Source organism: Salvelinus sp. IW2-2015, unplaced genomic scaffold, assembly GCF_002910315.2.
Source record: "Salvelinus sp. IW2-2015 unplaced genomic scaffold, ASM291031v2 Un_scaffold2997, whole genome shotgun sequence".
Taxonomy (NCBI): Eukaryota; Metazoa; Chordata; class Actinopteri; order Salmoniformes; family Salmonidae; genus Salvelinus; species Salvelinus sp. IW2-2015.
Window position 1 is genome coordinate 55562 of NW_019944290.1, and position 12079 is coordinate 67640.

At 46.6% G+C, this 12079-nt stretch overlaps 1 protein-coding gene across 1 annotated transcript in view; it reads left to right on the plus strand.

The window, feature by feature from the left end:
• The first annotated feature begins 2803 nt into the window (after positions 1 to 2803).
• The window catches only part of LOC112075131 (FRAS1-related extracellular matrix protein 2-like), a 29798-nt gene continuing 20522 nt past the window's right edge, over positions 2804 to 12079 (plus strand). Inside the window, 3 exon segments of the mRNA XM_024142166.2 lie at positions 2804 to 7395; positions 7398 to 8093; positions 8446 to 8535. Of these exon segments, the coding sequence (XP_023997934.2) occupies positions 3057 to 7395; positions 7398 to 8093; positions 8446 to 8535 (5125 nt within the window). The 5' untranslated portion in view covers positions 2804 to 3056.

The window sequence follows — 12079 nt, forward strand, 5'->3', positions numbered from 1 at the left end:
ATCATTCTTATACGGAAGAAGTTTGGAACCACCAATACTCTTCCTAGAGCTGCGCCACCGGGCCAAACTGAGCAATCGGCGGAGAAGGCCTTGGTCAGGCAGGTGACCAAGAACCCGATGGTCGCTCCAGAGTTCCTCTGTGGAGATGGGAAAACTTCCAGAAGGACAACCATCTCTGCAGCACTCTACCAATCAGGCCTTTATGGTAGAGTGGCCAGACTGAAGCCACTCCTCAGTAAAAGGCACATGACAGCCCCTTGGAGTTGCCAAAAGGCACCTAAAAAATGATTCTCTGGTCTGATGAAACCAAGATTGAACTCTTTGGCCTGATGCCGACTGTCAAGTCTGGAGGAAACCTGGCACCATCCCTACGGTGACGCATGGTGATGGCAGCATCATGCTGTAGGGATGTTTATCAGTGGGAGCTACTGGGAGACTAGTCCGGATTGAGGGAAAGATGAACGAAGCAAAGTACGAGAGGTCCTTGATTAAAAAAAAACTGTTCCAGAGTGCTCAAGAACTCAGACTGGGGCGAAGGTTCACCTTCCAACAGGAACACGACCTAAGCACATAGCCAAGACAACGCAGGAGTGGTTTGGGACAAGTCTCTGAATGTCCTTGAATGCCCAGCCAGAGCTCGAACTTGACCCCATCGAACATCTCTGGGGAGACCTGAAAATAGCTGTGCAGCGACGCTCCCCATCCAACTTGACAGAGCTTGAGAGGATCTGCAGAGTAGAATGGAGAAACTCCCCATACAGTGGTGCCTAGGCCCCCCTTTTCCCCTCTTTTACACCGTTGCTATCCTCTTTTATCATCTATGCATAGTCACTTTAATAACTCTACCTACATGTACATACTACCTCAACTAACCGGTGCCCCCGCACATTGACTCTGTATCGGTACACCCCTGTATATATTCACACTATTGTTATTTTACTGCTGCTCTTTAATTACTTGTTACTTTTATTTCTTATTCTTATCTGTATTTTTTAAAACTGCATTGTTGGTTAGGGGCTCATAAGTAAGCATTTCACTGTTGTATTCGGCGCATGTGACTAATAACATTTTATTTGAGTGATTTGATTTGTAGCGTCATACCCAAGAAGACTCGAGGCTGTAATCGCTGCAAAGGTGCTTCAACAAAGTACTGAATAAAGGGTCTGAATACTTTTGTAAATGTGATATTTCTGGGTTTTCTATATATACATTTGCAAAAAATAATATAAAGGAAAAAAAAACTGTTTTTGCTTTGTCATTATGGGGTGTTGTGTGTAGATTGATGAGGGATAAAACAATTTAATGTGGAAAGTCTTTCCGAATGCACTGTATAGGATGTCTTGGGAACAACACTTAAAGGTTTTCCTTGTGCATATGTTGTCGAGTGTTTTCTGCTGCATTAAACATGAATGCTTTGTATGATGATATTCTAAACCTTTTCAAATATCATCCCATGCAGCGAAAAATAGAATAGAAGCTTGTTAACCCCAAGGTGTGAGGGGTTGTGGTATGGTGATATACCAGGGCCCCTGAACACAGGAATAGAGTGGAGGGGAGGAAGAGGACATTACGTTACTGACCTTGGCTGTGGGTATTCTCTGGTAGCCTGTCTGTCAAGGCCACAGTATGATAAGAGAGATGTATGTCATGGTTCATTAGCATTGGACCTGGCCCTTCTGAAAGACCCCACTGTTCACATGAAGCACAATGTGAAATTACCATGGGATCGCAGACGATATAGCCTATCAGAGCACAAGTTGACTTCAAAGTGTCTCCGAAACTAATGGGGCAGGTTACCTGCCTACTTATACCTCATAATATCTGACCATGAAAAATACCCTGAGGAAAACTTTATGTATGTGATATTTTAAAACTCTTGTTACTTTGTTTTTTGCATTTCATATTTAACTGATCATGTTAACTGACTAAATGGGATTTTTGGGGGTTTTCTATTTTGGTTGGAATGTAGTTCAATAACCGTAGTTCATGTAACCTGACCCTGGTTACCCAATAGAGGGCACTATCATCAGTGTTCCATAGGGTCATTGCCTTGCTCTTGAAACGCTCCTGTTCAGTGTTTGATCATGTTTAATGCACAATGAAAGTCAACCTCTGAATCAGCACTGGTGTTTGAATCTGAAATATTTAAGGTAAACTCCACAAATCATCACATCCTCCTTAATCTAAGACCCATTCAAAATAATACGCATTAATCAAACTGTGCCTTTATGTAAGGAGGTCTATTATCAATGTGTTTAGACCAGGGGTTCTTAAACTTTTTCAGCTCGAGACCCAAATGAGAAATTGATGTTGCTCCCGTACCAAAATCGTCCTCCATCAACCCAAATTAAGAAGAAATGTGTGTGATTATTTTCATAACCCTTCTCTCACATACATGCCCAGGGCCCACTTTGGGTCCCGACCCACATTAAAGCCAATTCTGCATGTGTTGTCTTGAAAACCTGGACACAGCATTTTTGGAGGTCTTCAACTGATGATTTAGGTTTCTTTTGGAGAGGGGGAGTTGTTTAGGTAGTTTGTTGTGGGCAGAGGAGGATGGGGGTCTGAGACAGGAAAGGCTGGGGGGTATAGAGGAGGAGGGAAGGCTGGGAGGGATAGGCAGGGGGTAAGAGAGAGGGGAGGAGGGGATAGGCAGTGGGAAGAGAGCGGGGGGGAGGGGATAGGCAAGGGGAGAGGGGGGGGGGAGTAGGCAAGGGTACTGGAGGGGCTGTCCAATGTGCTTTCTTAAATTAGCTGTTGGGGCAGGAGGAATTCTCTCCGTGTTGTCAGAGGGAGGAGTCTGGGGGCGCTGTCACTGTCTACTGCTTCAGTATTACCTGCACCATAAGATCAACTACACTTTCCTGTGTAGTGTGTGTGTGGACAGAGAGAGAGAAAGAGGGAGCAGAGGAGAGAGCAAGAGACCCAAGCTTCAACTTTTCAACTGCCAGTGGGGTTGACTTTTTCTCATCTTTTTTCTTCTCTGGAGAGATTTGATTTGAAGGACATTTATTTCTGCTGAGTTATACAAAGTTGCAGGGCAACTGGCAGTGGACATGGCTGGTTGTCTGCAAAGGACAGGACTTTGTAAAGGGCAGGCACGTTTGTTGAGATGCCTCTTTGTGCTTTTCACTCTTGTCTTTTGCTTTTCTTCTGTGGACGCGGAGCCCCACCAATTCGATTCGGGTTTCCTTTACCGACAACGACAAGGACATAATGCTGACAGCATCATTGTGGCCAACAATGGCCTCCGTGTTCCCTTCGGGAAGTCTGTGTACCTGGACCCTGTCAATGACCTGGTGACTGAGGTGCAGCCCGGAGACCGCTGCTCCATCACGGTCCTGGAGAATGACCCACTGGCCCAAAAACCCGGAATGCTTAGCCCTAAGAAGTTCCCCTGTGCGTTTGGCGGTGATGAGGTGAAATACACTCATTTTGGCTCCCGGAGCCCCAGTAAAGACAGGGTGAAGCTGCAGCTACGCTACGACTCCCAGACGGACACGGTGGTCATCCCCTTCATGCTGGAGGTGGAGGTGGTCTTCCAGCAGCTGGAGGTCCTCACCAGGAACATGCCCCTGGCTGTGGACAAGCTCAACAGCAACAGCAACCCCATCGACAAAAAGGGCCTGGACTTTTCCTTTGAGGATGGTGTCACTCAGTGCAAGGTCGCCACGCTGGTCGGCGCCGGCGGTCTCCCCAGGTATGGCACCCTTTTAAATAATTCCACTAATGGCCAGATGATGGACTGTGATGAGTTTCTTAAGCAAGGCATTCGCTACAAGCACACATCCACCACCAACTCTCCTAACAGAGACTATATCCCCATGTTGGTAGAGCTGCAGGATAATGAGGGAAACACCATTATGCAGGAGCATTTCCAGATCATGGTTAGAATCAGAGAGGGTACAGAGAACACCCCTCCTAAGCCTAGTTTTGTTGCTATGATGATGATGGAGATTGATCAGTTTGTGATGACAGCTATCACCAGTGATATGTTGGCTGCCGAGGATGTTGAATCTGATCCAGACGACTTAATCTTTAACATTACTTCCCCCCTGGGCCATCAGCAAGGCTACATCATCAGTACAGATGATCAGAACCTCCCCATCACCTCGTTCTACCAGAGAGACATTAAAGATTTGAAGATAGCCTATAAGCCTCCGTCCGAGGATTCAGAAGTAGAGAGGATTTTCCAGCTCGAGTTTGAAATTGTAGATACAGAGGGCGCCGTCTCTGATACGTTTGCCTTTATGATTGTGGTGAAGCCTATGAATACTCTTGCTCCCGTAGCAACCAAGAACACAGGGCAGCTTTTGTTTGAGGGCCAGTCCAGAACTCTCTCCAGCTCTCACAACTTAGAGATCAGTGATGAAGATAACCTGGACAATGTGAAAATCACAGTGGTGGACGGCTTGAAGCACGGKGAGCTGYCGGTGCTCGGCGCGCGCAGGAAATTCTTCACACCTGCCGATTTAGATGCCGGCATCGTGGTTTACCAGCACGACGGCAGCGACACCTACAGCGACAACATCATTTTTAGAATGACTGATGGCAGCAATGAGGTCGAGTTTTTGTTCCCTATCACTATAGCCCCCACTGACGATGAACCCCCTATTATCAATGCAAACACCGGCCTGGTGCTTTTCAAGAATGAAATCATGCAGATTTCCCCCTTCATTCTGAGCGCCACYGACATAGACTCAGAGGATTCTACCATTAAATTCATCCTTGAGGCCCCGTACTCCACTGTAGGGGAGCTTATCCTCAGACAAGTGGAGCCTCCCTCTAACCCCTCTCTCTGGAAGTTCAGTGAGACAGATGAGATGTTTGAACAGGTGGTGACCGAATGTTTCCAGCAGGACATTCTAGATGGGAAGCTCTTCTACCGCCACATTGGGCCTCACAGCACCACCACTGTGATGGATCAGTTTGTGTTCCGCGTCCAAGACGACAATAACCCACCAAACCAGTCCGGTGAGCATACCTTCACCATTAAAATCCACCCGGTGGATGACCTCCCACCAGAGCTCTACCCAGGGACCACGCTTCACATGACAGTGCAAGAGTATGAGCTGACTCACTTCAAGAAGACGTTTTTGCGTTACACAGATTTGGACTCGGATGACAGGGATCTGAAATACACCGTCATCAAGCCCCCCACTGACACAGACGAGAACAACCCGGCCCCCCTGGGTGACATTGTTCTGACTGACAGTCCCGACTCTGTGATCAGTGAGTTCACACAGGCGCAGGTCAACCACCACAAAGTGGCCTACAAGCCTCCAGACCAGGAACTGGGTATCACTCCAAAAGTCCTTCAGTTCACATTCATTGTGGAGGATACTGCTGGGAATACAGTAGATGGACTATTCACTATTTTCTTACAGCCCGTTGACAACAAGCCTCCCTTTATCACCAACACTGGTTTCACTTGCCAGGAGAGAAGCACGTACATCATCACTAAGAAGGAGCTCGATGCCACAGACCAGGACACAGAATATGAAAATATTCTATTCACTGTGACCCAGATTCCTCGCTATGGGCAGTTGCAGTATTTAGGGATCGATATGTCYAACAGTGAGACATTTGTCCTGGATGACATCGAAAATGGCCATATTGCCTACATCCATGGCGGGGAGGAAAGCCTCAGTGACGTTATCAAGTGTGACGTCAGCGACGGCTTCCATGAGGTACCTATCATCATCAAGATCTCCATTAACCCAGTTGATGACAAGACCCCCACCATCATGCTCCCTGCTGGCCTTCTAGGGGCATCCATCGATGTCCTGGAGAACGGGGCAACTGAAATCACCAGCAACGTCATCCAGGGCCATGACGAAGACACTGACGACCTCATGCTGACCTTCATCGTTGAGGAGCCCCCCAGGCTCGGTGAGATCCTGGTGAGCGGTGCCCGCGCCGAGAGGTTCACCCAACAGGACATCATCAACGGCGTGGTGATGTATGCCCACACTAGTGGTGAGATCGGCTCCTTCAAAGAGCATGACTCCTTCAACCTCACCATCTCCGACATGTCCGATGAATGGGTCGTCGGGGGCAACAAGGTACAAGGAGTCCGGGTGCTCGTCACCATCCTGCCCGTCGACAGCATCCCACCCATCGTCAGTGTCGGGGAGCAGTTTGTGGTGATAGAAGGGGAGAAGAARGTCATTACTCTGGATCACGTTATGACTGAGGATATGGACACAGACAACAATGACATCCTGTGCACCGTTATTGTCCAATCAACATCCGGGTACGTGGAGAATATCTCCCCAGCTCCAGGTTCTGAGAAGTCCAGAGCAGGCACCGCCATCACCGCCTTCAGCTTCAAAGATGTCTTCCTCGGTCATATCTACTATGTCCAGAGCATCCACAAAGGTGTGGAGCCTGTGGAAGACAGGTTCACCTTCCGTTGCTCCGACGGCATCAACTTCTCTGATCGCCACTTTTTCCCCATCGTCATCATCCCTGCCAATGATGAGAAACCAGAGATCTTCATCCGTGAGTTTGTCGTGATGGAGGGCATGAGTCTGGTCATCGACACACCCATCCTGAATGCGGCCGATGCAGATATTCCAGGGGACGAACTGGAGTTTGAGATCATAAAGAACCCCAAGCATGGCAAGATAGTTCAGCAGCTTACAACGGGAACAGTCCCTGTTGTCAGGTTCTCATTGGAACAGATCAATGAGGCCTCCAACATCATCTACGAACACGACGACTCAGAGACCAAAGAAGACAGCTTCGAAGTTAGGCTCACAGACGGGAAACACACAGTGGAGAAGAAGATTCTCATCATGGTGATTCCTGTCGATGACGAGACACCGAGAATGGCCATCAATGACGGACTGGAGGTTGAGATTGGAGAAACCAAAATAATCAACAACAGAGTCATGAAGGCTACTGATCTGGACTCGGAAGACAAAGAGCTCATCTACGTTGTGCGCTACYGCCCAAGCCAAGGCTATCTCCAGCGTATCACCAAGTTCGGACACGTTGTGGGCAACATCACCCTCGACATGAACTTCACCCAAGACGAAGTCGACAAAAACCTGATCCAGTATGTGCATACGGGCCAGGAGGGTGTCCGTGACCTGCTTAAGTTCGACGTTACTGACGGCATTAACCCCCTTATCGACCGATACTTCTACATCAACATCGGAAGCATCGACATGGTTTTCCCCGATGTCATCAACAAAGGCGTGACCCTAAAAGAAGGGGGCAAAGTGACTCTCACCACTGACCTGCTCAGCACCACTGACATCAACAGCCCGGATGAGTTCCTCAGCTTTAGCATCACACGTGCCCCTAGCAGAGGCCATCTTGAATGCACTGACCTCCCAGGTGTGCCCATCTCCACCTTCACCCAGCTGCAGCTGGCCGGCAACAAGATCTATACATCCACACCTCAGACGATGAGATGAAGATGGATAGCTTTGAGTTCGAGGTGACGGACGGCTACAACCCGGTCTTCCGCACCTTCAGAGTGTCCATCACTGACGTGGACAACAAGAAACCTGTCCTGAGCGTCCACAAGCTGCTGTTGGGAGAGGGCGAAAACAAGCTCATCACCCCATTCGAGTTGACCGTGGAGGACCGTGACACCCCAGACAACCTGCTGCGCTTTGTGGTCACCCAGGTGCCYGTTCATGGCCAGTTGCTGTTCAACGGCACCCAGCCAATCAACACCTTCACCAAGCAGGACCTGAACGAGAACCTCATCACCTACAAGCACGATGGCACCGAGTCCAACGAGGACAGCTTCTCGTTCACCGTCACCGACGGCACACACAACGACTTCTACGTATTCCCTGATACCGTGTACGAGACACGTAAGCCTCAGATGATGACCATTCACATCAGCACTATTGACAATGGGGTCCCCCAGATCGTGGTCAACAAYGCTGCCCCGTCCCTAAGGGTTCTGCATAGCGGCCACCTTGGCTTCCTGATCACCAGCAAGGCCCTGAAGTCCGAGGATCGAGACAGTCCTCACAAAGTCCTCAAGTACACCGTGGCCGAGGCCCCACAGCACGGCTTCATCATGAACACCGCCCTGGGCAATGACAGCATCAAGGCCTTCACACAAGGTAAGACTAGCATTTAATATTACATATATAAAAATTAAAAACACAATTGAGGAAAAAGTGAACGAACATTCAAAACAATTAAAATCTGACAAATGTACTTTTTTTTCATTTGTATTTTAAATTGATTGAAGTTCTGTACTTTGGGAAAATTCTGTTTACAATATCAGTAAGACCAGTATTCACACTCCTGCCAGAATCAGTATTGTAATGCCTTTGTCTTTGACATAATCTAAAGRGATGCCTGAGGGCTGTAAGTAACCTTCAGCAGAAAGTGGAGTAATCATCTCAGATGTTCTAAAGAATGTAGAGATTCTCCTCCTTACATTTCCAATTCACCCTTTCATGTCATCAGCTGATATCGACGAAATGAAGATTTGCTACGTGCTGCTTGATGGTAGCAACGCCACAAGTGATATCTTCTACTTCACAGTAGAGGATAAAGGTAAGACCCTCTTTTTTAATATTTGAACCTCATGCTCATTGACGTTGTCGTGTCCCATTACTGCAGACTTATATCACATGGCCTGTAGGCGTTCTTTTCGGCTTCAGCCTTCTTTTAAGATTGAATGTCTCTTTGAGATTGAATCTTCCTGCTCTCTGTCAATKTCCAAAGTGTTTGCATCACAAAGACTTAAACGCAGTTCGCCATGACTGACAGCTAGCACAGAGCCCCTTCTCTCTCCCCGCCCCACTGCTGAGGGTGGCAGGTTTAAAGGAGGTTTAAAGAAGGGGTGGAAGAGGGTCAGTGGGGACATGGGCCAAACATTCCCTGGGTGTGTTAGTAGTGAAAGAGATGGAACACCCGGCAATTAAAAAAGCTCTGAACTTATTGTATCATGAACAATGGGGGTTTTCCTTTGTGGTTTTTGTCCTGGGTTTCCTTCAGTGTTTGAAGTGATAGCATGAAACCAAATTTGCCACCTTCAATGCCTCCAAGGCATTCCAAGTATTCATCAAACCATATGTCCGTTTTTATGGAAATCGATCCTAGATAAGTGAGAATAGCATGAGCCTTTGACCCGTGTGTAGAGGAACTACTAATATTGAACAGCAGTTTGTAAGGATCAAGGTGACTGTTAAGGTCCTGACCTGCTTCATTGCTTCTCTGGGTTAGTGGAACAGAAAGTGTGGCTTCTCAGACAACCGTAACTATTTCATAGTGAAGTTAGCAAGTTTTGCATCACAATCCAAAATTCTCATGGAATCGTTTTAAGTGCTTCTATTTTTGGATTCTATTTTCTGTTTGTACTTGTCATCACCATCGATATGGTCTTCTGCGTTTTGTTGCTGCCAGAACCATTCCTTACCTTCTCTAGGGTCCTTGCTTGGAGGCTTTGGATTTCAGTAGCTGTGTGTATTTATATTCCCCGGAAATTAACTTTGGTCCGATGTCATATGGTACTTACTTATTCATAACTATCCACACAGGTTGCATCTATCGTGACAATCCTATTGGTGTTTTCAGTATACAGTAATTAATATGCATGATTAGGATGTTAGTGTTTAAATAAGTACTTTTCTATCGTATTGTCGGTAGATTTCAACTATTGAGTAAAGCATGTATATCTAAAATATGTTTTGGTATCAAAGTATATTCTACATATTCTACACATTTGCGTATCACACACAGGCTGTTAGAGTTTGGAAATTAATCAATTGTTGGATATTCGTTTGCGATTTGTTGTGGTTCACCGTCCAAAGTACCATTATGGACCTACTTTAACGCCATCATGGACCATAAACAGCGAATGCAAAGCAAAGTAACAAAATATAGCAGGTGGGGATGGGGCATGCTTGCTATTTTAACATCAGCTGTAAATGCTTAACACATTCTGAGCTTTTGAAATGCATCCCTCCTTGACACACTGTAAGAAAAATTTGGGCTATTTTTATGCTGGATTGAGGACTAGCTAGCTAGCACAAATCATCATCTCGTCATCACCATGGTTGTTGGCCAAGGAGGGTTTAGGTGTCATGGCCTTTGGTCAATTCCTCTTGTTGTTTTCACCAAGTTAACCCCTCCTAAGTTAACCCTTTCATCTTCATGTTAGCATTCACTCCCAGTAATTAACTCTCCTGTTAGGACAGAGAATTGGCTGTGAGAACAGAGTGGGAGAAAGGTTGTTAACTAGTTTCTGAAGATATTGCCACAACAAGGAATAATTTCCCGTACTGTCCCGATCCACACATGCTGAAATACTGAGACTTATTTTCTTAATTATTTTATTTTTTAATGCATGTGTCTTCCCAAAGTTTCCATATGTTTTGGATGGACACGTCCTCTTACTCTGCCAAAGCAGAACATGCTCAAGTCCAGATGGCCATAAATGGCTGTCGCTCTCAGACAGTATAGCCTTAATGGATAATAGGGCTTTCTTTCTCAGGGCTGTCTGTAATTGAGGGTCTGGCTAKAACAGGAAGGGGACACAAAGGCTTCAATTAGCTCCACAAACCCCTGTGTTTGTAGTGTAGTCTGTCCCACTGTCCTGTTTGAGATTCTAGCCAGCACATCTGAACCAGGTGCAGGGTTGGCTCTATACCTCTCTGCCATCTGTCTAATGGGACTTTGTTTCTGTCTGACTACGTTTAACATGTGCAGAGCACTGAGTCAGGGCTGGTAGGACACACACCACACACACACATACACCGAGTAACATCAAATAAAGGCATGAAAAGGGAACAATTGCCTGAGTCTGTTACTGGCATGTAGGAACAAGTTGACACAGCGTTCTGTTGGTCAGCGAATATGCACATAAAAGTTTTGTGTTTTTTTATGTGTGTGAGAAACACCGCTGGACGTTCTAGATTCTATAGAATAAATGTCTGCAGCAGAAGTGACCGTGAACAATACCTTAAAAMMAATACTATTTACACCCTAAGTGTGCAAAATTCACATAGAAAATAGTCAAAATGGCTGKATTGTCTCCCTGTAGAGTTTTATTGCTGTATTGAAACAACATGTCATAAATAATGTGTTATTGGTAAGAAGAGAAAGAGCGASAGGTCAGGGTATTTCCCCTGGGTGTTGGTCAGGAGTGGGTGTTGGCCGGCCCTAGCCTTTTGGGGGCCCTWTGCGAGAGTMTAGAGACTTATTTTAGTTTTAAAGTTAATTTCCTGCAATTCTACACATTTGCCATTATTCGGCCATGATTACAACAAGTTTAAATAGCTGACTGGACTAATTTAACCAATCTAAAAATTGTTAGCTGCCATGGGCTAAATAGTGACTGTCAGTGACTGACATAATGAGAAAAAACTGCTCATGCACAACCAAATGTCGAAATTGCACCTTGTGTATTCTACTATTCTTACTCTCAATAGTATGTTGGACCTGACTGAATTCCTTTGAATTAAGCTCTCCCCTCGTCCTCACCTTGAGGGGAATGTAGTGATATAGCGTAGCATAGTGTTAGCATAACCTTTATGTGTGAAGTGGTGATGAAGCGTTAGCATACCTCAAGACAAAGGAGATGATTGTGGACTACAGGAAAAAGAGGACGCGAGCACGCCCCCATTCTCATCGACGGGGCTGCAGTGGAGCGGGTTGAGAGCTTCAAGTTCCTTGGTGTCCACATCACCAACAAACTAACATGGTCCAAGCACACCAAGACAGTCGTGAAGCGGGCACGACAAAACCTATTCCCCCTGCGGAGACTGAAAAGATTTGGCATGGGTAATAAGATCCTCAAAAGGTTCTACAGCTGCACCATCGAAGAGCATCCTGATGGTTGCATCACTGCCTGGTATGGCACATGCTCGGCCTCCGACCGCAAGGCACTACAGAGGGTAGTGCGAACGGCCCAGTACATCACTTGGGCCAAGCTTCCTGCCATCCAGGACCTCTATACCAGGCGGTGTCAGAGGAAGGCCCTAAAAATTGCCAAAGACTCCAGCCACCCTAGTCATGACTGTTCTCTCTGCTACCGCAGCGCAACGGTACCAGAGCGCCAAGTCTAGGTCCAAGAGGCTTCTGAACAGCTTCTACC